We start from the raw sequence: 25,699 nt of genomic DNA on the forward strand, positions 1-25,699 counted from the left end.
GCTAAGGTTACAGTTGTGTAACACTCCAGATGGTTATCAGCATCCTTTGGATAAACCATACAGTCTCTTCTTATAGCTGTATGGTTGCTCAGCAGCAGCAGAGTCAAACTTTCCCTTCCAATTGGCTATAATTGTGGGGGCTTCAGCTTAGTGGTTTGTGCACTTTCCTTGCAGATGAGAGGCTACTATGAAAAGTTTAGTATACAGTTCTGTAAGCGTAAGTGAAGTAGTTTAACCATGTTAGACCACTCATATTGATTTCTTTGGGGCTTTGAACTGTCCAGAAATAAATACTAAGAAGTAAACCCCTTGTCACCAAGATTGGCCCAGGGTAAAAATGCTGCCTGAGGTGAAGACAAAAGGAATGTCACTGATGCGAAGACCTTTGAGTACTATACAAAGAGATGAAACCATGGATCTGGTTGCAACTGTTCAAAAAAAAAAAAGTGGTTGTTTCAGTGGATGAGTATGTGGTATTTTTTGAGGATTCAAATTTAATTTCCAGGTTCAATTTTCCTATATCAGAGTATACTCAGTTTTCCACAACATCCAGATAGTTTTTCTTGCTTAGTGTCATTGACAGAACTTAAGAGCTTGCCAATGATGAAAGCAAGGAAATGTGACTAAGAACACATAGGCCAGTACACTGAAGCTTTTAAGCTTCAAAGGTTTGGGGTTTGTTTTGTTTGCTATGGCATGTGTGGAGGTCAGAGACAAGTTGTGGAGTTGGTGTTTTCTACCTTAATGTTTGGGTCTTGGGGATGGAACTCAGGTGACAAAGATTGCTTTACCCACTAAAACATCTTGCTGGCCTTTTTTTTTTTTTTTGACAAAGTTTCATATAGCAATGATGGTCCTGTATTCCTGCTTCTTACGTCTTAAACGTGATGGAATTACTGTTGTGGAAATTCTTTGAGCCTTCCTTAGTTTTGCCTGAGTTTAAGCAGTTTCCTGTCTTGGTTTTAAAGAGGTTCAGTAGTCTGCATAGGAACCACCTGCTGTTATTTTGATAGCATGTGATGGTCTGTCTTTAACGTGTGTGAGAACGAATGCTTGTGGGTCAGCTATATACCTCTGCTTTTACTTTTTGTTTTTGTCAGGATCTCAGTATGACATCAGTGCGTGTTCTTAGCGTGACCCAGTGTGTTATTTTTAGTATGTATATCGGAGTAGATTAGTTGGATGACCCCTTTTAGTATGCATACCTTAGTTCCCAGCTCCCATATTCACAGAATCCCATCATTCTGGTGGGGCGGGCGCATGAGAAGTCACACTCGCATAAATAGAAACCAAGAGACCTAGGAAACCCCGAGGTGGGCCTCTGCTGAGCACCTGGAAGGCCTTTGGAAGACCTTTGCTCTTGAATGGGAGCACAACTCAGACCTGTCGCATTCTCTCTTGCGCACTCTGGTGGCCTGGCTGGGAAGAGAAGACAGAACGAGTGGGCGGGGCCGGCGCTGACGGAAGTGAAGTCACTTCCGGGCTGGGGTGTTTGTTTGGACTGGAGAAGGGAGGCGGCGGGCGAAGCGCACGTCGAGCGGGGGAGCGGCGCTGCCTGTGGAGATCCGCGGAGGCCGACAGGATTCGTTGGCTGCCGTCCCCGCTGCCGTGCACTGGGTGAGGGGTCCCCTCAGACCGAGCTTTGTGAGGGCGCGGCGACCCCGACGGTCGAGAGGCCGCTCTCGGCAAGGCCGAGGGGGCAAAAAGGCCGCTCAGGCTGTGTGCCTCCGAGGCCGATTTGACCTCTGTTGTTTCTGGTCCATTTCCGCCGAGTCTGAGGGATAAGCCGGGGCAGGCTCCATCTATCTCTCCGAAGTGGCCTCAGCTCGTTTTTCTGTTCTTTTTTCTCATTTCATTATTTATGATTTCGACCGCACAGTCGTCTGTCCGGGTCTTTTGTGGCGCGTGAGTGTTGCCGGGATAGCACTTTCTTGCGTTCCTCAATCCTCAGACTTTTTTTTTTTTTTAAACTTATCCAGTACCTTTTCCCTGTGCCCCCCCCTTCGCCGCTTGGGCAACAAAGCTCATTGTTTCTACCCACTTTACGCCTGCGCGTCGCCACGCGCAGCCCTTGCTACTGCGCCTGCGCGTTTCTGCGGCTCTCGGGTTTGGGGAGGAAAGGGGCCAAGGGACTGGCAGGCTGACGGTGTCCCAGGGGAGCACTCTGTAACGGTCGAACGGCCTGTATCTTTCAACCTCTTCCATTTCTTCATCACCCCTACCCCTTTATTCTAAGCTTCATCATGTGCTCCCGATAGGGCCTTTGTTTGGGGTGCTGATAGATAAAAGGCCCGTTCAATTCATATTATTGGATACTGGCCCCCTTACCTTTCGGTACCACTGCTACCTCAACGAAAGGGAGTATTAGGACTTATAGTGAAGTTTACTTTTAAAAAACGTTTTGCAGTAGCCCGCGATAATTTTCTAATAGGTGCTAAAGGCTTGCTTTCCCTACTTTTGCAGGCCCAAACCCTAGAAATAATTTGATTTTCAGTTTGCTGACAGCCTTTGACGCTAATTTCAGGAGATGCTCATTTTGCGTGTGCTGGCTGAGCATTTAATTTTTCACGGTGGCACATTTTTCACGTTTCATTTAGTAGTTGATAGGCATTGGTTCATGTAAGTAATGTCTGAAATGTGAGCTGTAGATCGTTTCAACTAGGAAGAGAAACTCTGCAAGAACTTTAATGAGATCCAGCTCTTGCTGTTCTGTGGCTCTGTTTTTGGTCTGTAAATGACAGGATATTGAACACAGTCTCTGTGTTAATGACCTTGAACAAAAACCATTCTCACAAGTATGTATCAAAAGACAGGTAACTTTCAAAAAAATATACCCTATTTATCTTTCTTTAGGGGATGGGGGGAATGGCGATTCACTGTAATGGTTAAAGGATGTGCATATTGGTCCTTGCGAACTCAAACTGAGGTAGGTACTTTCTACCCTCTTTGGGACAGAGTAAGTTTATAGTGGGGTTTCCTCCAATAAGTAAATCTTAATTCAGGTTTATCACTTTATGACCCTAGATAGTCTTGCCTTCATTTTAATGACACTTATAAAATGTCCACTGTTAGAGCAATTTTATTTTGGAAGATTGAAGGTAGTATTTAACAACCTTTTGCACTTTCACCCCTTTTTATAATTTATAAAGTATTTTCATACTCATCATGACAATGTGTGAAATAGAGCAGGTTTTTTCTTACATAACTTGAAGTTGAGAAAACAGGAGCTTGGCAGATATTTAGCAAGTACATATCATTTAATTATCCTAGTCGTTGTTCCAAGTACTTTTATAAGTATTAGTTATTTAAACTAGATATAGTGGCTGGACTCCGAAACCCAGCATTCCTGTGGTTATTGAAAACTTGGAGTATGGGGCTTTCAGAAGGCAGAGGCAGATCTCTTAAGTACAAGACCAACCATAGCTACATAGTGAAACCCAGTATGGGCAGGGACGCTTGAAATATGGCAAGTACAAAAAAAGTACTAAAACTAAAAGAACTAAAAATGTAAATTTTAATTTAAAAGGCTTTAATTGATACCATTGAGATGATCATCTGCCTAAAGGGTTTGAGTTATGTCCTTTTTTTTTAATATTTATTTATTATGTATACAATATTCTGTCTGTGTGTATGCCTGAAGGACAGAAGAGGGCACCAGACCCCATTACAGATGGTTGTGAGCCACCACATGGTTGTTGGGAATTGAACTCAGGACCTTTGGAAGAGCAGGCAATGCTCTTCACGGCTGAGCCATCTCTCCAGCCCTTGAGTTGTATCTTACATTTTAACACCTGGTTGCATAAATTAGTGTTTCTGATATATTTGAGCTTTTTACTCAAATGATGGAGAATGGTGAGCCATCCTTACTCTTACCAAATCGGCCTTATAACATTAGAGATTAGTGTTACATCACAGGCTTAGAGTTTGTTTTTTTGCTGTTTGTAGTGTAACAACCAACATCTCCAGCCCTTTGAAGCAGAGTCTTGATAAATCAACCAGACTTCGTACCGCTCTGCTTCCTGAGTAGCGAGAATTCCTGCCATGTGCCACCTTTGATTAGGATTTTTCTATAACATTGTTTCACTCCTACAGGTAGAAGACCTGTGATTATTTTTACTTTGTACCTTGCTTTTGATGCTTAATTTTTCTAAATGATTAACTGGTTGTGGTTACGTCTGGCTTATAATTCTAGCATTTAGGAGATTGGGGCTGGCGTGTTTTATAAATATAGGAGGCAGAGGCAGATGGATTCTATGAGTTTGAGACCAAACTGGTCTACAAGTTCAGGCAAGCCAGGACCATGTACTGAGACCTTGTCTATAAATGAGTAAACACCAGTGCTGGGTGACTGTAATCAGAAAGGAGGTAAAGGCAGAAGCTTCGGGTCCAGGTCTTCAAGGCCACTCTTCGCTTATAAGACCCCGTCTCAGAAAAACAAAAATCAAAAAATGGCGCTGGAGTTGGAGAGGTGTCTTAGCAGTTAAGAAAAGTGCTTGTTTAATTGTTGCCCCTTACAGAGGACCCAAATGTCATTTCCGAGCACACAACCATCTGTGACTTCAGTTCCAGAGTATCTGTTGCCAACTTCTGACCTCTCGAGCACTGAGCATACATGTGGTGCACCTGCATGTAATTGTGTGTGCCATTTGTGTGCCTGGCACCTGCAGAGATCAGAGGGTGGAGTAGGAAGGGTCCCCTGGAACCAGAACTAAGGATGGTTGTGAGCCACTATTCTATTGGTACTGGGAACTCCTCTGCGATAAGTGCTCTCAACTGCTGAACAGCCTCTCTAGCCCTGGGTACTTTCATTATTACCCAGTTCACATCTGAGGAGGGTGAGACTTAGGGCAAATAACTGATTTATACATTACACAGCTGAGAATAAAACAGACGTGATAGTTTTTTGTTGGTTTTATTTTTTAGATAGGGACTCACTATATATATAACTCTGACTGCCCTGGACCTCAAGAGATCTGTCTATTGAGTACTGGGATCAAAGGCATGCTCCTATACTCTCTAGCCTGTAGCTTCTCTCTCTCTCTCTCTCCTTTTGAAAATAAGTCTTCTATGCACATAGTACAGCTAATCCTCCCACCTGAGCCTCCCAAGTCCTAAGATTACAGGTCTATAGGTCTGCCTCACTTAGAGGGTTAGAGTTAGGGTCTGGCTCTTAGGGTGCTCTTCTAACCGTTACCTTGTAGTGTCAAACATTAAGACAGAAACTTAATGCTTCTTGAAAACTTCTGTGTGGAAAAGGACTAATGGAAATATTTTTTTGTGTGTGAATATTGTTTTGGTTTTGAGACAAGACCTTATTACATAGCCCAGGCTGACTTAGAACTCAGTGTGTGATCTAGGGTGGCTCAGCCTCAGGGCAGTCTTTCTACTTCCCCCTCTTGAGTACTAGAATTACAGATAGGCATTACCATGCCTGGTGGAGTAATTATTTTTCCTTTACAGCTAAAGAGACTGGTAGACTAATGTCTGTCTGTCTGTCTGACTGTGATAAAGTAAGAGTACAGCTAAGGCTGAGGAGTCATGACAGTTCAGAGTGCAGCCCAGGCAAGAAGTGTATCTATTTGAAGGTTAATGAGACCATTCTGGGTTTTCTTTCTTTTTTAATTATTTATTTTTATTTTATGTGCATTGGTGTTTTGCCTACAGGTAGGTCTGTGTGAAGGTGTCAGATCTTGGAGATCCAGATAGTTGTGAGCTACCTTGTGGTTGCTGGGAATTGAACCCTGGTCCTACTGAAGAACAGCCAGTGTTCTTAACCACTGAGCCATCTCTCCAGCCCCTCCTTTCGTTTTTTTTTTTTTTTCAAGACAGGGTTTCTTTGCATAGCCTCTACTTCCCAGGACTAGGATTAAAGGCATGCTCCATCACTGCCCTCCCGGCTTAATGCTAATTCTTAAGATACGAAACTAGTAGAGAAAGATGATAAAATCATATTTAAAATTTTAGTAGTGATATACTGTTGGAAACCAGTATGTGAGGAATTTCAAGTAGGAATGGAGATAAAGGACATGATCTAGTGAAAACAAGCTTCTATATTGAAGAGGTTAGCTGATTTCTAAGCAGCATTAATAGGAAAAAAAAATACTAACAAAAGTCAAGTAAAATTTATGAATCTAACTTTTAAAACATAGCCTTCACACATGTGCATGTCCTCACACAAACACAAAAGCATTGTTTACTTCTATAGCTCCAGCCCTTGTCTCAGCTATTTCTTAATCATTTCCAACTACTGTCGCATGTGCCTCTAACACTTCGGTGGGTGGTGATAACAGCAGGTGCACTCACTAGGAACTAAAAGAATGATTGTACTCTACTTTAAAGGTTAAAAACGACAACAAACACCAACCATGAAAGATCCAAGTCGCAGCAGTACTAGCCCAAGCATCATCAATGAAGATGTGATTATTAACGGTCATTCTCATGAAGATGATAATCCATTTGCAGAGTACATGTGGATGGAAAACGAAGAGGAATTCAACAGACAAGTCAGTTTTGTGTACAAACGTGTTTCTTTTGTAGCTTCATATCTTTCAAAGATGTGCTTGACCCCAGTGTGTGTGTGTGTGTGTGTGTGTGTGTGTGTGTGTGTGTGTGTGTGGTCATTTATATGCAGGGTAAAGATTTGTGTGTTACTACTCTTACTTTATTTGGCTGCTAATTACTGCGAGGCTTAACTGCTCATTAAAATTACTTGGGCAGCTTGTTTCGGGGTCACACTCTAGAGATTGGTGCAGAATAATAGGATAGAGCCCAGGAAGCCAAAAAAGGTCCCAGATAGTTCAGTTTGAAGACCACTGCCTTAAACCAAATCATATCTCTGTATTACAGTATAAATCCGAGAGAATTTAAGAAATTGAAGCACACAGACCATAGATGTCTGGTGCAAAATTGGTCTGTTTTTCACCTAAGAGCCTCAATCTTAATCAACCTTAAAATCTGCTACTACTCTTTAGAGAACTCTGGTAGATTGGTAAGCGACATCTTTATCCCCATTTCTACTATTCTCGCTTTCTTAGTCCCAATCCTGATCGTTTGGTTTGGCAATCAGTAGGTAGCCTAATATCTCTGTATCCAATGATGGACATTGTAGAGTAAAACAGTTTCTATCATTTCAGTGAGATTCAATAGAGGTGCGGGGCTGTTATTAAAGGAGAAAAGGGTTGTCTTGTTTGTTTTTAAGGCAGGATGTCTCACTCAGTAACCTGCAGAAATACACCAGCCTATTTCTGCACCCCCCACGTCCTGGGATTAAAGCCATGAACTTTAAGATTTATTTTTACTTTTTTTGGTTATGAGCCTAACCTAATGGCTGAGCCATGTATGCGCAGGTGCAAAAGCCAGGAGAGGACTTTGAATCCCCTAGTGCTGGAACTGCAAGCAGTTGTGAGCTGCCCAGCGTGGGTGCTGGGAACAGGTCCTCTGAAAGAACAACTAGTGCTGTTCAGCACTGAATCGTTTCTTCCAGCCTCCCTTTCTATTGGAGGGATTGGGGTGGGGGTGTCAAAACAGGGTTTCTCTGTGTAGCCCTGGCTGTTTAATCTCTACCTCCTAGACATTTTCCTGTAGTCTTTATGCAGATTGGGTTAGGGGCTGAGTATTTCAAGGCTTCATGGGTAATTCTGATAAATATTTCTCGAAGAGATTATTTCTTTATTTTGAGGATTTTCTTTCTTTATTTATTTTCATTTTGCTTTTCAAGATGGGGTTTTTCTGCATATCCCTGGCAGTCCTACAACTCACTCTGTAGACCAGGCTGACTTCCAATGCACAGAGATTCGCCTACCTCTCCTCCTGAGTGCTGGAATTGAAGGCATGTGCTGCTACCACCTGGCTCACTCCTTTACTTTTTCCCTGCTGTTTTAAATGGAGAGACATTCTGTAGAGACAAATAAAGACCTAGAATAACCCTAAACAGCTCTTCCTCAGTCTTTATGGGGGTTTTGTTTTCTTTTGTTACCTGTAGTAAAAAAGCAGCAGAGGAAGTTTTTAATTTTTGAATTTTGTTATTGGAGATCAGACCCAAGGCCTCATGCATAGTGATATACTATACCAGTGAGCTGCATTTCTGGCTCTGATACTGTGGTTTGGTGTTTCTGTTTTGTGTGTGTGTGAACTCACCATTCTCCTTTCTCAGCCTCCATAGTACTAGGATTACAGTTGTGCACTTCTGTGACTGGCTCTTATGGGAAATTTTGAGAAATGGGTACATTCTATATTATAGGCTGGCCTAGAACTCACTGTAGTAGTTTTACTTTGTTTTTCAAGTGTGTAAACCATACAGCCAGCCACATTATTATTTGATATGGTTCTGTTGTGTTGTGTTGTGTTGAGACAGGGTCTCACTGTGTATTCTTGGCTGGCCTCAAACTCAGGTATCCACTTGCCTGCCTCCTGAGTGCTGGGATTAAAGGCGTGTACGACCTACCACAACCTGTTCTCACATTATGATTGCAGGTGGCTTCGTTTAAGATATTTTAAGCCATACTTAGGGATGTCCTACAGCTATGCTATAATTATCCCTTATTTTTTGGTAACTCTAGATAGAAGAGGAGTTGTGGGAAGAAGAATTTATTGAACGTTGTTTCCAAGAAATGTTGGAAGAGGAAGAAGAACATGAATGGTTTATTCCAGCTCGAGATCTCCCACAAACTATGGACCAAATCCAAGACCAGTTTAATGACCTTGTTATCAGTGATGGCTCTTCTCTGGAAGATCTTGTGGTAAAAAAAAAAAAGTCATTTCTCATCTTTTTAGACCCTACCTCATCTTTCCCATAAGTGGAAAATCCAGCTACACTCTATTTAAGAAGAGTTCCACATCTCTTCCCTTTGAAAAATTTCCCACTCTTTTTAAGCGTGGAATCAGAGGTCCCCCAGTCTCACATAGGATAACTTGTTGGTTCAACCTTGATGTTGCATTAAACTTATGTTGCCCTTGAAGTATCTGAATGTCTTGGAGTAGTACAAAATTTACAATATTACCATATGGCTTGATTATATAAAAGTACCTTGATGAAAGTGTTGCTCTTTATCACCTAAACATTTGGTAAAATCTGGAAATTCTTATCTGATAAAATTTCTTAGATCTCCTGATTGGGTTTCTTTGAGATGCTTTTACAAGTGTTTGGCAGGAAAAGAACGCAAAGCTAGATTTATGTTCTTGCTTATCCTCAGTGTCATCACTGCTAATGCCCTTGCAATAAAGTTCTCATCGTCACTAAAGTAGACCCTGATGAGTCTTTTACTAAAATTAAAAGACAAGACTTTGTTTTGTGAAGTGGGTGGATGTTTGAAACAGGGTCTCACTGCAGCACAATCCAACCTGAAACTCAGTGCATAGTCCTGACTAGCCTCAGACTTAGAGAGTAATCCTCATGCCCCAGTCTATCAAGACCTGGAATGACAAGCATGAGCCACCATGCTCCACATGCAATTACATTGTTTTTCTGGTTTTCAATGTTCATTTTTCTTTTTTTTTTTTTTGGGGGGGGTTTTCGAGACAGGGTTTCTCTGTGGTTTTGGAGCCTGTCCTGGAACTAGCTCTTGTAGACCAGGCTGGTCTCGAACTCACAGAGATCCGCCTGCCTCTGCCTCCCGAGTGCTGGGATTAAAGGCGTGCGCCACCACCGCCCGGCCAATGTTCATTTTTCTAGCCAAGAGAATTATCTGGAACTCCTGGGCTCTGGAATTTCTTCATTGTTGTCTGTTCAGTGTGCATTCGTTTACTAAGCTGTTGTCATAATCACCTAAACTTGAAGAATCAGGTTTTAAGCATGGTAATTGTTTAAAAGCATCCCAGAGGAGATAGTTTAGAGTCATCCTCCCCGTCATGCTTTGGAAACCATTCTGCAACTAAAGGACAATGCAGAAAACATTTACATTGTGGTATAATCTTTGTTGCAGTAAATGACAGTGACCTAGCTGAACAAGGTATATGATGTCAAGATGCTTGCTTATTAGCCGTGTCAAATGATACTGGTGCTCTGATGAACCTTTGCTAGTCTTGAGTATAAGCTGGATTTTGCATAAATCCATAACACAGAAACTGATTAGTTTAACTCAAACTATTTGAGAGTACTTTAATTCATTCTTAGACTCCTCTAGCTGCCAGAGATTATATATAAAAGACTTCTGGGTTTTACAATTAAACCATGTTTGCTCTTCTTAAGGGTTTTTATTTCTGTGTATATAATGCTGAAGATCAAGCCCAGGCCTGAGACATTAATTAAAATTTAGATTTATTTCCCTGTGGGAATGGGGGATATTTATCTAAGTTATTGGTCCAATATATTGTTTAGTATTATGTTTTGGTCTTAAAATACATGACATTAGAATTAAATTCCGTTTAAAAAAAAAAAGCCTACCTGCATGTCTGTATTTACCCCTGGAATCTCCTGATTTCCTTTTTGTCAACTCTCAATGTAGAGAATTTCCCACTATTTCTTTACATTGACATGTATGCTTAGGAAAGTAAACGTGGGAAACAGAATAATTCTAGTGCAAGTCTCTAGAGTGCTTAGAGACTTTGGCCTACTCTTCTGATGTTTTGTAAGCTGATATGGAAACAGTCTCAGAAGGTGATTTGTCCAAGCTTACATGGGAATTTGGAAAAGGCAGAGCTGAGAATCCCAACTCAGGTCTTCTGTCTTCTGTGTGGTTTTCTTTTCTTGTTACGTCCAGTTCCTCCTGTAGAAAGATAACCCCCGAGTTTTCAGTGACGGTCATAAGTAAAATTCACCAACAGCCAACAATGCCCAGTTATTCTACTGTAAACTTATATTTAACTTACTTGGAAGTCACCCAGAGCATCATGTACAGTTGACAGAAGTCCTTATCCCATGCTATTAATATTCCTATAGTTTATGTGAAGTTAGTGGGGTCTTTTTATTGTTATGTTTAATGTCAGCTCCTACTTTAGAAGTTGGTAAAATAGGATATAGAGGCTTTGTGTGGTGACAAATGCCTTGAATCCCAGCCCTTGGGAGGATAGACTGGTTGATCTCTGAGTTCAAGGCCAGCTAGGACTGTACAAAGAGACCTATATAAAACAAAGAAGGATATAAACAGTCCATCACATTTCTTTCTCTTTCATAGGTTTTTGGGGTTAGGTATAACTGTAGTCCAGTCTGTTGTATTTTTCTAAGATATTTTTTACATAAGGATCTAGGCTGAATGCTTCTGAGAATCCACAGCCAACTATAATGAATTTGCTTTTTTTTTTCTTTCTTATGTATTTATTTTCCAGGTCAAGAGCAATCTGAATCCAAATGCAAAGGAGTTTGTTCCTGGGGTGAAGTACTAACATATTTGAGTAGACGGGGCCCTCTTTTGGTGGATGTAGCACAATTTCCACACTGTGAAGGCAGTATTAGAAGACTTCATTGTAAAAGCTCTCTCGTCACTGTGTTACACTTATGCATTGCCAAAGTTTTTGTTAGTCTTGCATGCTTAATAAAAGTGCTGAGACTGTTACTAAGTAAGAAGCTGTCACACAGTTCCTGGAAGTAGAATTGGCCCCGTGGCTTAATGTAAAGACAGCAGTGGAAGAAGCACCAGTCAATTGTGACAAAGAACCAAATTAAACAAGCTCCAGCTCTCACTGAATTGTCTGTCTTTGAGGGTAGGTGGTCCCTGAGGATTAATTGACACTTTAATGTCTACACTTTGTAAAATAAGTAAATGTGTAAGTTTAAATTAAGTTCTGATTGTTAAGCAGATTTCTCAGTTGTATTTGTCCATTGAAAATGACCTTTTCTGAAGAAAGTGTTAACTAGCAGTAAGTTGTTACACAAGAATGTCTGCAGAGGGTACGGTGGTGGTCAGTTCAGAGCCAGGCTGGCTTTTGCCTGGTGCGTTATCATATTAGGAACACTGGGTTCGCCCAGCGGTGGTGAACTTGAAGAAGTAGGACTTGAGGCGTGTGTCTTCTGCGGATCCACTGCATCATAGCCATACGTGTGTGACGTCTGGCACAGGACCAATACCAGCCCATCATCCACTGGAGCACTAAAGAGGCGGAAGCATGATTTTGAGTGGTGCTCTTCCTTGCTTTGTTAACTATCATGACTATAGTCTGCAGCACAATTTTTCTTTTAACAAAGCTAGAACAGTTTTGGCTTCTTAAACTTCATATTTGGGTAGGTTAAGCTGCCATACGTGTTCAGTGTGAATAGTGTTTAAGTTGAAAATATTGTAAAAAAATTATATTTTTTCAAAAATATTTAAAAAAATAAATAATAGTAGAACTGAGCTGGTGCTTGTGTTTATTGGTACAGACTCTCCAGTATCGGTACTGAGTGTGGGTGAACTGTGCTCAGAGAGGAGGACTTGCTCAAATACACAGGAGCTATGCAAGTGTCTCTCCAGTATTTGACTTGTCCTTGCTTTTTTGTTGTCTAAGACCAGTGTCTGAAATCTTAGATAGCCGTGGTGTAAAACTGGTGTGCTGGGGATATGTGTTAATGGTAGAACACCTGTTTAGCATGAGCAGCAGCATGGATTTCTCTTGATATTATAGGGCTGAAGACTAAAACGGGCCACGTAGTCATTTATTTCATCATTTTTGCTTATTTTTAAGACGGGGTTTCCTCTGTGCAGTCCTGGGTGTCCTGGAACTCACTCTGTAGACCAGGCTGGCCTCCAACTCACAGAGATCCTCCTGAAAGGCATGCCTACCACTCCCGACTTTATGTTTTGAGACACCATATTGCTACATAGCTAAAGCCAGCTTTAGCTCAGCAGCTCAGGTTCCTGCTTCGGGTTTTTGGGTGCTGAGATTATCTTACTCTTCTGTGTGAGTGTTTCTGGCTCACATTCATTGTGGAAAGCGCTGAGAAGTTACTACTTTTTATCTATGGTTCTGGAGGTTGGACTTAGGGACTATTTTCCGCATGGCAAGCAGCCACTGTTAACTGGTCATTTGTCTCTTCTGAGACAGGGCTTCTCTGTGCAGCCCTGGGTGTCCTGGGACTCACTTTGTAGACCAGGCTGGTCTCTAACTCACAGAGATCTGGCATTACATCATCAAGCCTGGCTTTAATTTTTCCTTTTTCTTTTTTCTTTTCCTTTCTTCCTCCCTCCCTCCCTTCCTTTAGTACTAACTTTTTGAGAGCTAACAGGTGTTGCCTTTATTTTTTTACTTAATGTAGATGAATGTTTTGTCTGCCTGAATATAGCCTTTTTTTATTATAGACAATAAAAGGGGTGAATGTGGTGATATATTATTTGTATTTTGATAAATCTTGCCTGAAGACCCACTAGAGGTCAGGCAATGGTGACATACACCTTTTATACCAGGATTTGGGAGACAAAGGCAGATGGATCTCTGAGTTCAGCCTGGGCTACACAAGATCAATGCAGAAACAAATCCAGGTGGTGGTGGCTCACACCTTTAATCCCAGTCCTAGGGAGTCACATGCCTTTAATCCCAGCACTAGAAGGAATATAAAATGGGAGGAGAGAGGCTTAGTCTGCAGTCGCCCTGCCTTGGTAGAGGGAAAACTTCTCTAGTGGCTTGACCTTTGCCTGTGGTCTTCAGGCAAGATTTTATTTATCAAGATACAAATGATATACCACTACACAGAAGAGTATTGATCTTGTAGGACTACAGTTATAGACCCTTGTGAGCTTCCATATGGATGCTGGGAATTGAATTCAGGACCTCTGGAAGAGCAGCCAGGCTCTTAACCACCAAACCATCTCAACAGCCCCAATTTTCTTTTTTTTTTTTAATGTGTGTATCTTTGAAACTTGTTCTTTGTGTGTGTGTGGGGGGGGGGGTCCATAATACCTTTATTTTCTCAAACCAGCCTCAATCTCATGTGCCTCCTTAACAGCTCGCATAGCAGACACAAGTGCCTTTCAGCCTTCAGTGAACCACAGCTCGTAGGGAGAAAGCATTTCATTAACCCAAACCAGGGGTCTGCATTTTAGGCAAAGTCAGGATTCAGAACTGTCCACACATTTTGAAGCCCTAAAGACAAATGGTCACCCCCCTTACGGGCTTGTACTAACAGATTTGTGGTACTGAAGTAATTAAAATTATTTTAGTTTTATGACCACTAAGATTGAAACAAAATGGTATATGTGGAATGATTTTTCCTGTTTAATGTCTTAGTGTTTCAGCCTTTTCCATACCAAACATTATTTAGGTGTAGTGATATACACCTGCAAAGTTCCTGCACTTGAGCTGTGAGATGGCTCAGTGGATAAGAAAGAGCACTTGTGGCTCTGGCAAGAGGATCCTTGGCTTCCAGCACCCATGTGGTAGCTCACAACTCTCCATAACTCTGGTTCCAGGAGATCCCGTGCTTACTGCTAACCTGCAGGCACTGAACAGGTGCATGACACACAGACATGCAGGCAAAACACACACATAAAATGAATTAAAGTTTTTTTTCTTACATTTTGAGAGAGGCTATGATAGAAGGATCATGAATTGAGAGGGAGTGAACTAATCATGGTGGCTTATGCCAATAATGTCAGTACTTGAAAGACTGAAAAAATACATACAAGCATAAAAGAATTTGGAAACGCAGGCTTACGGTGACTGCTTATAGACTGCTTGTCCTAAATGCTGCTTATATCTGGTAGGATTAATATTGCAATTTACTTGTAACCATCGGTGACCCACAACAGTTGGGAATCTCTGCTCTCATTATAACATGGCTAAGGAATTCCACCCAAAATCCACATAGGATTTTTTATCCAGCCTACTCTCCCCTTGAAGAAACTTGAAACAGATTACAAAAAATGGAATTCAGGTTTTTTTTTTGTTGAAACATGTTGGATTATTCAGCCTCCCACAAGAGTCGTAACACATCCTACCTTTCCTTTCGTAGTTAGTTTCAGACCTTGGTGCACACAGATGCAGTTTCTGTATTGTTTGGAGTATCTTCTGGAACTGGAGTCTGATTTTCTGACTTGTTAGCAAATCCTCTGAAGACTGGGCAGATAGGAATGTATCTGAGGAAGGCACTCCTTTTTACCATGGCCATCCCAAAGGGGAAGTCATAGCTCTTCAGGCTGGCTGACGTCTCACTGTTGGCATGGGCTCCAGCTTTCCACTGTACCAGGCCTCTTTCCTCTGGGCTCCCTGCAGGAGGACAGTGGGGTCATCTAAGAGGGTGACAGCCCTGTGCTGCTTCCCTTTCATACAACCAGTTGTAACGCATACTTCTGGAATCAAGTCTTGAGTTTGCATTGCTAGAACGGAGCCCAAGGCAGTTCTATATGCTAGATAAGCACTCTCTACCACCCTGGATGCCTTACTTGCCATAGCTCTGAGAAACTCTAAAAGATTAATAATGGGGCTAGAGAGATGCCTCCATGTTTAAGAGCACTAGCTAGTCTTCGAGAGGACCTAGGTTCAATTCCCAGCACCCACATGGCAGCTCACACACACCTGTCTGTGATTCCAAGATCTGACACCCTCATACAGACATACATGCAGGCAAAACACCAATGCATATAAAATGCAGTGTTACAATAAAATTTTTTAAAGATTAATGCTGTGGAACCATAGCATCAGACTCTGCTAACTAATTTCATTATTTCAGAATGCTCCTGGGAGGTGTGTAGGCACTATTGCACAAAATTTTGAGAAGAAACAGGCTAAGTCATTTTACTCTGTCTGGGTTGGGCAGTGGTGGCGTACTTCTTTAATCCCAGCAGAAGCAGGTGGATCTCTAAATTCAAGGCCGCCTGGTCTAAAGAGAAAGTTCCAGGACAGCCAAGGCGACCTGTCTGGGAAAACCCAAAAGATGGATGGATGGATGATCTGAATACAGGGTTAGTGTGTGCTGGGTTCGTGGGACCCAAGAAGTAGGATCTAGATTATATACATAAGGACGTATTTTTTTTAACTTTTTTTTTTTTTTTTTTTGAGACAGGGTTTCTCCGTAGCTTTTGGTTCCTGTCCTGGAACTAGCTCTTGTAGACCAGGCTGGCCTCGAACTCACAGAGATCCGCCTGCCTCTGCCTCCCGAGTGCTGGGATTAAAGGCGTGCGCCACCACCACCCGGCTTTTTTTAACTTTTTGTCACGTTTATCGTTTATCCTTTTTTTAAAAAAATATTTACTGGTCTAGAAGAGCTAGTTCCAGGATAGGAACCAAAAAGCTACGCAGAAACCTGTCTCGAAAAATAAAAATTTTATATATATATATATATATATATATATGTTTATCCTGTAACTATGAAAGTGCAGAGATCAAATGATAAGCACAGGAAATAGGTTCTCTTGCTCCATCATGTGGGCCCTGGGGGTTGGACTTAGGTCATCCTGCTGAGCCGTCCTGCCAGGCCAAGGACACAGATCTTGAAACACTATCAATATTAAGATTCACTCTAACTATACATTTGGGAAATAAATCATTTCTATAGTATGAATGAAAACCAAGCTGAGCAAAACTCTTTGATGGAGGAGGGTGCACCTATGGGAGAAGACCCAGAATCTCAGAGATTGCAGGTTCTCAGAAGGGCTGGGGCTGACAAAGACTGAAATAATTCCAGTGTAGTGGGAGGAGTGAGGGCAGCCAGAGCTAAGAATAACCCAGAGCCACTGCAGCCTCGAATAAATCTCAGGCTCTTAACAAGGAGGGCTGGAGGCCTCGGAAAGGCTGCCCCTGAGCTGTTGGCATACACACGACTGTGGTCCCCGTGCCCCACTTGCCTCTATGCCGCTGGCATAGCCTAAAAGCCTGCCTAGCCCAGAGCGTCTTCCCACTAACAGTCTGGTCCCTGTCTCGTGCTCCTCTCAGGATGGAGCTGCCTTATCTGCAGATGACTCCAGCTTAGTCTCAGCAACTTGTTATTTAAACCCAGTTTTATGTCCCATTTTGTGGGAAGAACTCCTCAAAACAAACATCCTCAATTTGCCTCGGCCAAGCTGGTAAATTCCACCAGCTTTTTCTGAACCACATTTGCTGCAGGAATAAGCCAGGTATGGTGATACGTCAGATAGCAGATAAAGACGAGAATAGCAAGTTTAAGCCAGTCTGAACTGCCATTCCTCAAGAAACCATGGTTAATAACCACTGTCTTCATTGAGCTTTCCCCACTCAGTTTCCAAAGCCTGTCTGCAGGGGTCATGTACAGTAACTGTTGATTCTCAGTTACTTTATGATGTGGGCATTGTTTGGTTTCAATACCGGGAATTGAATCTTAGGGCCTCACGCATGCTTGGCGCGTGCTTCACTGCTGATCCAGCCTGGCCTGTCAGGTTTTGAGGATGGTGTGAGATCTCATGGCTGTCAGTCTCTAACATGTATTTACTGGGCATACGCATACTGGGCTGTCACATTTCCACATTCCCTGCAAGAGCTGGGGCAGCGAGGGTTCACCTTGGGGTTCTGTTTGCGTAGCAGGCTGCTAACTTACTTGGTAGATTTTGCCCCCACAAACCAGTGCTGTGTTTTTACCTGTCCAACTCTGCAAAAACAAAGGCACTTCCAGCCTGGTGGCCATAAAGAATTGGTGGGAGACTCCCAAAACCCAGAACTGACTCTCCAGACCTAGGGAATATGCCATGCTACAGGCTCTTCCCCCAGCCAGTGGACACTCCGTCAGCTCGTCTGTTCCTGCTGCTGCATGGCATCAGACCTGGCCATCTGTCCGCAGGAACCAGGCCATCTGTTGTACATAGGAGTATGGCCTGGTTCTGTGCTTCCTCCCAGCACTGACCCAGTACCTGGCACTGTGTTGTCCAGTATGAAAGCAAGGCACCCGCCAACAAACATCTCCGTGGTCAGCAGCACAGTGAGGATCTGATCCACTTCGGAAATGCCTGTGGAATAAGTCGAGGGCCAGTGGGCTAGTGGCCTTTTCTAGGAGGCTCAGGGACTTCCCACCGGTGTCGCCCACTATCGTGGCCGTGGGCTCTTCAAAGCCCTGACTTTCAAGCCTGTCATGCTTCTGTCCCATATTTTGGGACAGTCTTCTGTCAACTGCTAGTTATTGGCTTAGGACAACATTTAGCCCCTGGGAACTCTTGTTCGGTTTGGAAATTAAATGAGCACGTATAAAACTTGATCAATAGCTAGACTCATGCTTGTAATCCAGCCTCATTACAGGAGCTAGGGAAGTGCTCTACCACGTCACTGGTTTCCACCCCACGTGTGTGAGAGCTTTGAGAGACGCCCCACTTTCCCCCCACATCTCGAGACAGTAGAGAACAAAGGGTACCTGTGTTGATAGCACCTGGGTTGGACTCCAGGTAATTGGGCAGCATGAGGCCAAAGAACATGGAGAATCCCAGTACAAAGAGGTTGCGGGAGGAGTTCATGTCTACAAACTGCAGATTGGACAGTCCCACGGCGGTGATCATACCTGCCACCGCAGAACTGTCAGGGATGCAGCCTGGCTGGATGGGCCCCGCCACGCCCACTGGGCAGGCATCGGCCACTCACCAAAAAGGGTACAGAACATTCCACCCAGGATGGGGTCTGGGAGAGAGGCGAAGAGGGCTGTGAACTTGCCGATGGCACCCAGGACCAGCATGATGCCTGCACCATACTGCACGACTCGACGGCTTCCCACCTGCGGAAGCCAGGGGCTGGCTAGAACCAGAAGCAGGGCCAGTTCAGGGGACAGGGTGTCAGGCATATAAATAGACCCCAGTGCTCGGTAGAGGGGAGGGTGAAGGTGGGATGCTCCCACAGGTGGGGCTGAGCCAAAGCCAAGACTACTCAGAACAGGGCTTTGCAACACAGAACAGGACAGTGCTACTCTGGCTGGTGGCGTGGCACCTTGGTAATCCCTAGGACCCCAATATTGGGGCTGGACGAGGTAGACCCGTTGCCTGTGCCCAGTAGCCCAGCAATGATGCAGCAGATGCCTTCAGTGAAAATTCCCCTGTAAAGAAATGGTGAGTGGGGTGTTGGTCCAGCCTCATCCACAGACTGTCCTGTCCCCTTGGCTCCGGGGCTGTTCAGGCTGGCATTATCCGTTGCATTCCACTCTGAAAGCCAGGAGCCAGTACCAGCACTGTGTGCCAGTGGTTACTCCCTTGGACAGTTCTGAGCTTCAATTCCTCATCTGTACCACGGAGATGATGAGGGTCCCCACCTCACAGCATGGCTAGCCATGCATTAGAACACACATAAGGAACTGGGTACACAGTTGTCTGTACCTGGTTTCCCTGGGACTCTTGCATCTCTCCGCACTTCCCAGCATTTATAGAGTAATTCCCAGTTCCGTACTCAAGGAAATGAGGGCTGGAGGTGACAATGGCTCTCTTGCCCAAGCCTCCAACCATGGGACCCAGTCCTATCCCCACAATTGTTTTCATAGTGGCCCTCAGGATCAGACATGGAGCTGGGCATACCTGTTGATAGCATGTACCGGAGGGGACGGTGCACCAGCCAGCCGGGCACAAGCATAGTAGTCACCGATGGACTCAATGATGCCAGCCAGGGTGGCACTAAACATTCCCAGGACTGCAGCCACAGTCACTGTGGGTAGGCCCCACTGACCTGGGTTGGAGACAACAGGGGTGGGGATAGACGGGGTTATTTGAAAGGGAGAGGGGCTGGTAGGGAGGGTCTCACACTGAACCACAGATCTGGCATAAGGTTTGGGGATAAACACCAGGTGGCATTCACAAACAGGGCTAATGCTAACTGCATTGTCAGCCGAACTGGAGTCAGCAGGCGTCTGTCTCACAGGAGTTCTGGCTGGAAGCAGAAAGGACCAAGTGGACTTGCTTACATGGGTAGGGGATGCGGATCCAGGGTGAGCTAGCCATGATGTCACCTCGGGCATCAGTTCGTGCCTGGAAGCCGTAGGCTGTGGGATCTGCAGGCAGCACATCAGTCAGGGTCAGCACATAGCAGAGCAGCCACACGGTCATGATGGCCAGCACGATCTGGAGCAGGTGGGGTGACGGGGTGCTGCAGGCTCCTATGTCGGCACCAGCCCCAGAACCCCCACTGATGCTCAGCCTCTAGCTGGAGCCCTTGGCCCTGCCCCAGCCTTGGCCCTGCCTCAGCTCTTCCCCTTTGCTAGTCTTAGCATCTGTCAGCTCCTCACCGGAAACATCTTAAAGATCTGGATGCGGAAGAGAGTGAAACCCTTGCCCCATCGGTAAACAGGTAGCAGGAAGGTGAGGTTGCGGAAGTACTGGGAGAACAGGACGATCAGTAGAATGGAACTGGGGGTAGAGACACAGGAAGGAAATAACTGGTAGGCCAGGCTGACGCCTAGAAACACGGCAGGAGTGAAGGGGCTGGGGTCAGAGTCTAGGATTGGACAGAAATAGTCCCGCAGTCCACTCACCAAGCTGAAATGCCCCAGTGGGAGCCAGCTCGGTCACCAGCAGCTTGGAAAACAGAGAGACCAATGAGGGAGACAGTGGGGGTGACTGTGAGAGGCCCAATGTAGCTGAGCAGGGCCCCAGGCAGCCCCATCAGCCCAATCAGCACCTCTATCGTACTGGACACCATGATTGCACCCTGGACCTAAAAAGGCAAAATCGGCTGTAAGTCACCTTGACAGGGGCCTCAACAGAATGTTCAAGTTTCTCGACCACCTCTTTGAACACAACTCAGCAGTGTATACAAACTGCCCTTCTAGCCCCTCCTTCCAGCCCATTCTCTCTACCCACCTCGCGGATCCGCGGGTGCCAGATATGAGAGGTATCCAGGGGCATACTCCAGTTACCATAGATCTCCTCTGGGGACAGAGAGAGAGAGAACACAGTGCCGTAAATACACCCTGGTATCTAGACTCTGGGCAGTTGATGGCTCCTCCAGCACAGAAATCAAAATCGAACCCACCTTCTGGGGGACACTTCCACCTCTCCAAGGCCAGGATAGCTTTGGCTGGAACTAGAAAGGCAAAGGCGCTGGCCTGGAACAGCGGCAGCCTGGAAGGCGGCACAGAGTAGCGGTGGTGGGTGGCAGAGGAGGTTGAGGGAAAGGGATAGAAACTGGAGGCTTGGAGGAAGCATTAGAGAAAGAGCGAAGGCATTGGGGCCCCAGGGGGACTCCCCTCAGTTCAAACCCCAAGCTTTGTCTTCGGCCCTCCATCTCAGCATCCGGGAGAGCCTCGCGCTCTAGAAACGGACAGCTCCTTTTCTGCATCTGAGGGCTACTTGCGACTGTTCGCATCCACCACCATTGAGCCAACCGGATTAGAATTGTTCATCCGGGGCTAGGAAACCCCAGGTCCACACAGATGCTGAAAGCCTGCTCACAGGGATGGGCAGTGGGGCAAGGAAGCAGTGCTCCTAAACGTTGGAGTAAAGAGCAAGCGAAGGAGACGCCCTACACACAGTCTCCTGGGAGCTCAGCTACCTAGCTCTAAGGCTGGCCAGGTAGATAGTGCAGCAGACAGGGAAGAAACCAGATGCTCTCAGAGAAACCGCCTGCTCTGGCTCTGCAGTGTGCGGTGTGTGAGCGCGCATGCGCTGGGGAGGGGCAGCTCACCGGATGCCCACTGTAGTCTGGATGAGAGTGGTGATACCCACACAGGTAAAGATGGTGCCGATGAGTTGACTGACCATGTGCTGGTCGCGGCCCACACACAGCGCCTCAGCCAGAAGGAAGGGCACAGCGATGGTGCCACTGAAGCACGTCAGGTAATGCTGAGGTGAGAGGAGTGTGAGAGGTGGCCCCACGACACTCACGGGGAAACGTGCATCCCAGGTCAGTGTCCTGACAGGGTGCTTACTCAAATGACATCATTCCCTAGGGATTACCAAAGCCCCAGCCTCCCCCACGTCATTCCTATGGCTTCTGTGGATGGGCCCTTCCTGCCTGTCACATGCCGTCCATAGTCCTCCCAGGCCACTTAACCTGCTTTGACACTGCTGCTTGGTGACAGTCGTCATGCTGACCTGTTTCTTTCTCTGGCCTGAAATAACTTGTGTCCAGGGAGGCCTTGGGGAAACGCACCTGGAAGCCCAGCAGGATGCAGAGGTACCATGGCGGCACATCCTCAATCTTGTACAACATGTCCAACTTGGGCTCCATGGGCAAGGATGTCTTCCGGTCCCTGGTGGAATCCTCTGCTGAACCCAGGGACTCATGCTGGAGCAAGAGAGAGCTACAGCTCAGGGCAGAGTGATGAGCTGCAAAGCCTATGCTGCCTGAACTACGGGAGTCACACGGCCTCCCGGCCAGTCAGTAAGAATGGACTGGACCGGCCACCCTCACAGCTGGTGGCCACTGCTTCTTCCCACATCCCAATTTAGGGATGAAGGCACTGGCCTGGCTTCTAGAGCCCCTAGTCCTTTAGGCTCTCTAGTGAGGCCCCTAAGTCAGAAGACAAAGAGGCCCAAGGGAGAGGTCTAGGCTTTGGATAAGACCCCTCCCATCCCACCTCTGCCTCTCGGACGTCCTTGAAGGTGCCACAGAGGGAGTAGGCCCAGCCCTTACCGACCATCTAAGCCCAGGTCAGTCAGCCCCCAAACTACAGGCTCCTTATCTTTATCCTCTCCACTCCATTCCCTGAGTGCCACTGAAAGCTCAGGACTGTCTCTTTTTGTCAAGTACATTAGAAATTTTGCCTCTGCCTTCCGAGAAAGGCCAGCAGAGGCCCAGCCCCCACCTGCCGTGTCCCTGCCCAGCTCCCCGCTTTCGCCAGCACCTGTGTCGGGCTCCTGGAGTCCTGAGCTCTCATCTCTGAGACACGGGTTGGAGAAACTTCTGAGGAGGAAAGAGGAAGGCTTTACCAAGGCCAAGGAGGACTTTACTCCGCACATCAGACATTGTTCGAAGTCAATCTGTAACCAGGTCCATAGCTCCAGATTGCGAAAGGGACACTCAGGGAGAGGTAAGGTATTAACTCTGGCCACCCAAGCATGGGGCACGTCTATCTTCTGAATATCCTACCCGCATCCAAGCCTGGCATGAAGCCTGTCCTTGTTTCCCTAGGGAGGGCCAGAGTCTACAGGGCGAGAGGGGGCAGTTGGAGGATGACAGGCAGGAGAGAGAACAGGCATGACTCACGCCTGAAGCCCTCTACATTTAGTAATAGAAGTTAATCTTATCAGCATCACCATCAAATGCCAATATCTGTGCCGTTTGTGTGCTGCCACATGTCCCGCCCCTCTGGGGCTGCGGGCTGTTAACTCTTTCACTGCTGAAGGAAAAAGACTTAGTAGTGATATGACCAAGGTTAGACGGTAAGTGAGGTTTCAGGAAACCAATGCTAAACTTGGGTTAGTTTTGGTCCCCCTCCCTGCCAGCCTTCACCATATAGGGTTCCTCAGGCATCTGCAGAAAGGCCTGTGTAGCTCATGCCCTGTCTCAGGGTGAGGATTCCCCCCACACACACATTAGCCAGGATGAACTACGAGGTTTGGGGAACCCTGGGAAAGTGAGGAGGGGGCTCTTGTTGCAAAAGTGTTAAGAATTTTGTTGGGTCTAGTAGCTAATGCCTGTAATCCCTGGACTCAGGAGGCAGTTAGATCGCAGTAAGTCAGGCCCACCCTGGCCTGTATAGTGAGTTCTGTCTGGGCCAGCCTGGAATAACACTAAAGAAATAGCACCTAACATAGCAAAACCTGAACGGAACAGAAAAGGACTAGCTAATGGCTTATTAGGTGAAGGCACCTGCCACCAAGCCCAGTGACCCCAGTTTGACCTCTGGGGCATGCGTGGTGGAGGGAAAGAGCCGACTTCTATAGGTTGTCTTCTGACTGCCTCCTGTCCACCTGTGGCACTAACACCCAAACACAGACAACACAGACACACACACACACACACACACACACACACACACACAAAATAATAGTAAATAAAAGTTGGGGGCTGGCAAGATGTCTCAGCAGGAAAAGGCACTTGCTGTCAAGTCTGCCGACCTGAGTTCGATGTCTCCCCAGGACCCGCAGGCTAGAGAACTGGCTCCCACAGGTTGTCCTCCCACACACAGGCGTTACACATGCTCAGGCACGCGCACTACATCTAAATTGTTAATTATTTCAAATAACAGGAAAACTGGGTGGGATGACACATACTGGAATCCCAGCTTGAGGGCAAGAGGTTGGGAATTCAAGACCAGCCTCAAACATCCTTGGCCACGTAAGATCTTGGCAGCTCACGCTTTTAAAACTCAGCCCATAGGCGGAAGAGGCAGAGGCAGGCAAATTTCTGCCATTTCAAGGCCAGCCCAGTCCACAGAGTGAGTTCCATGACAAGGCTACATAGTAAGACCCTGCCTCAGAAAATAAAATAGAAAAACAAACAACAAACAAACAGAAAAACCCCAACTATCTCAAAGGGTTAAAATAAAAATAGCCGAACATTAAACTGAACATGGAACCTTTCTCCTTAAGCCCATCACTCTTCGCATTCACTCTGTGCCTACATCTCTTTTCCTGACCTCGGCTAGAGCGGAGAGTTAGCCAAGGCAATCACAGGGATCCAGGGGCCCATTCAGCTGGAAGGAGCTGGGCCTGGGTTGGGCACCTGCTCCCCTCCGGTTATGCTAGCCCCAACCACCCTGAAGCTACCTACTTCTGGGTTGCTGTGCCCACGGCAAGGCTGGGATGCAGGGGCACAGGCCATGCCAAGGGCCCATGGGCAGCGCGGCTCTCCAGCTGGGCAGTAGCTTCATGGCAGTCTCGCGCGTGCAATTCCCTTTCCAGCCCCAGCTTTTCCTCTGCTTCTTGGTCCACTCCTCTGTCCTGGTTCTCAAAGTGGTCTGACCTGTTGGGCCTCTGTGACTCCTCCCAGTGCTCTGCAGGTGGCAGAAAGGGAGCCCCTACCCCCCACCCCCACTACTTCTTCAATCAGTGCTCAATTCAGCCCAAACCTCACCTGGACGTGTGCATTATCACAAGGCTCGGAAGTGTGTCCCCGTGTGGGGGCCATGACGACGTTAGCACTCCAACAGCAGAAAGTCTTCTGGACCCTGTTAGGTGGTGTGACCTTTGAGGCCAAGGGCGGACCCCTCCCTGTGCTCAGATTCAGACCCCCACCTCCTGTTTCTCTGGCCACACTAGGAAGATGAAAATTCTCTTTGCTCCTCCTTACTGCTCCTAAGCCTACTATTCAAAAGAATAGGATACCTGTGGCCTGGGGTGGAGACATGACATTCTGATCGGCTCCCAAGATTAGAACATTACTTATTGTTTCTTCTCAAGAGTTAGTCCAAGCCTAGCTGGGATGGTGGCACATTCCTTTAATTCCAGCACACGGAAGGCAATAAGGTTTACATAGTGAATTTTAGGCTAGCCAAGAATAGACCCTGGTGATGGCTATTGTTGGTAATCATCTTGACTACACCTGGGATTAACTAAAACTCAAGCGGCTAGGTACACCTGTGAGAAATTCTTTCTTTCTTTCTTTCTTTCTTTCTCTCTCTTTTTTTTTTTTAACGTGCATTGGTGTTTGGCCGGCATGTATGTCTGTGTGAGGGTGTCAGATACCCTGGAACTGGAGATACAGACAGATGTGATCTGCTATGTGGGTGCTGGAAGTTGAACCTGGGTCCTCTGGAAGAGCGGGCAGTGCTCTTAACTGCCGAGCCATCTCTCCAGCCCTGGGCTTTTTCTTAATTACATCATTTGAAGTGGGAAGACCCACTTTTATTCTGGATCTTCTGAGGTGGCAGGATCCATCTTTAATGTGGGCGACACCTTCTACTGGCAGCCTATGTAGAGGACGTGGAAGAAGGAAGCTTGTTCTCTTTGCCTGCTTGTTTTTGCTCTCCCTGGCAAGTCCAGTCCTTCCCTGGCCC

The 25,699-nt window shown here is 45.9% G+C and overlaps 2 protein-coding genes across 5 annotated transcripts; one reads left to right on the top strand and one right to left on the bottom strand.

The window, feature by feature from the left end:
- The first annotated feature begins 1,465 nt into the window (after positions 1-1,465).
- On the top strand, positions 1,466-12,266 carry LOC121442977 (polyadenylate-binding protein-interacting protein 2). 4 transcript variants are annotated; one of them, XM_041644624.1, is made up of 4 exons: positions 1,466-1,617; positions 6,340-6,503; positions 8,559-8,738; positions 11,263-12,266. In XM_041644624.1, the coding sequence occupies exons 2-4, from the start codon at positions 6,366-6,368 to the stop codon at positions 11,317-11,319; spliced, it is 375 nt and encodes a 124-aa protein (XP_041500558.1). In that variant the 5' UTR covers positions 1,466-1,617; positions 6,340-6,365; the 3' UTR covers positions 11,320-12,266. The 4 variants fall into 4 exon arrangements, with proteins under 4 accessions (XP_041500558.1, XP_041500561.1, XP_041500560.1 ...); XM_041644627.1 differs by lacking the exon at positions 1,466-1,617 and adding an exon at positions 1,886-1,905; XM_041644626.1 differs by lacking the exon at positions 1,466-1,617 and adding an exon at positions 2,866-2,926.
- On the bottom strand, positions 10,239-24,520 carry LOC121442975 (solute carrier family 23 member 1). Its single transcript, XM_041644623.1, has 16 exons — positions 24,475-24,520; positions 22,604-22,662; positions 21,910-22,044; positions 21,442-21,599; positions 20,791-20,879; positions 20,619-20,686; positions 20,291-20,472; positions 20,045-20,165; positions 19,724-19,880; positions 19,341-19,488; positions 18,763-18,868; positions 18,424-18,553; positions 18,200-18,343; positions 17,706-17,801; positions 14,844-15,111; positions 10,239-10,703 (listed from the first exon to the last, which is right to left on the bottom strand). The coding sequence occupies exons 2-15, from the start codon at positions 22,634-22,636 to the stop codon at positions 14,864-14,866; spliced, it is 1,815 nt and encodes a 604-aa protein (XP_041500557.1). The 5' UTR covers positions 22,637-22,662; positions 24,475-24,520; the 3' UTR covers positions 10,239-10,703; positions 14,844-14,863.
- Positions 24,521-25,699: the final 1,179 nt, after the last annotated feature.

Source organism: Microtus oregoni, unplaced genomic scaffold (assembly GCF_018167655.1).
Source record: "Microtus oregoni isolate MIOR12 unplaced genomic scaffold, Mior012 000098F_ref0000018, whole genome shotgun sequence".
Taxonomy (NCBI): domain Eukaryota; kingdom Metazoa; phylum Chordata; class Mammalia; order Rodentia; family Cricetidae; genus Microtus; species Microtus oregoni.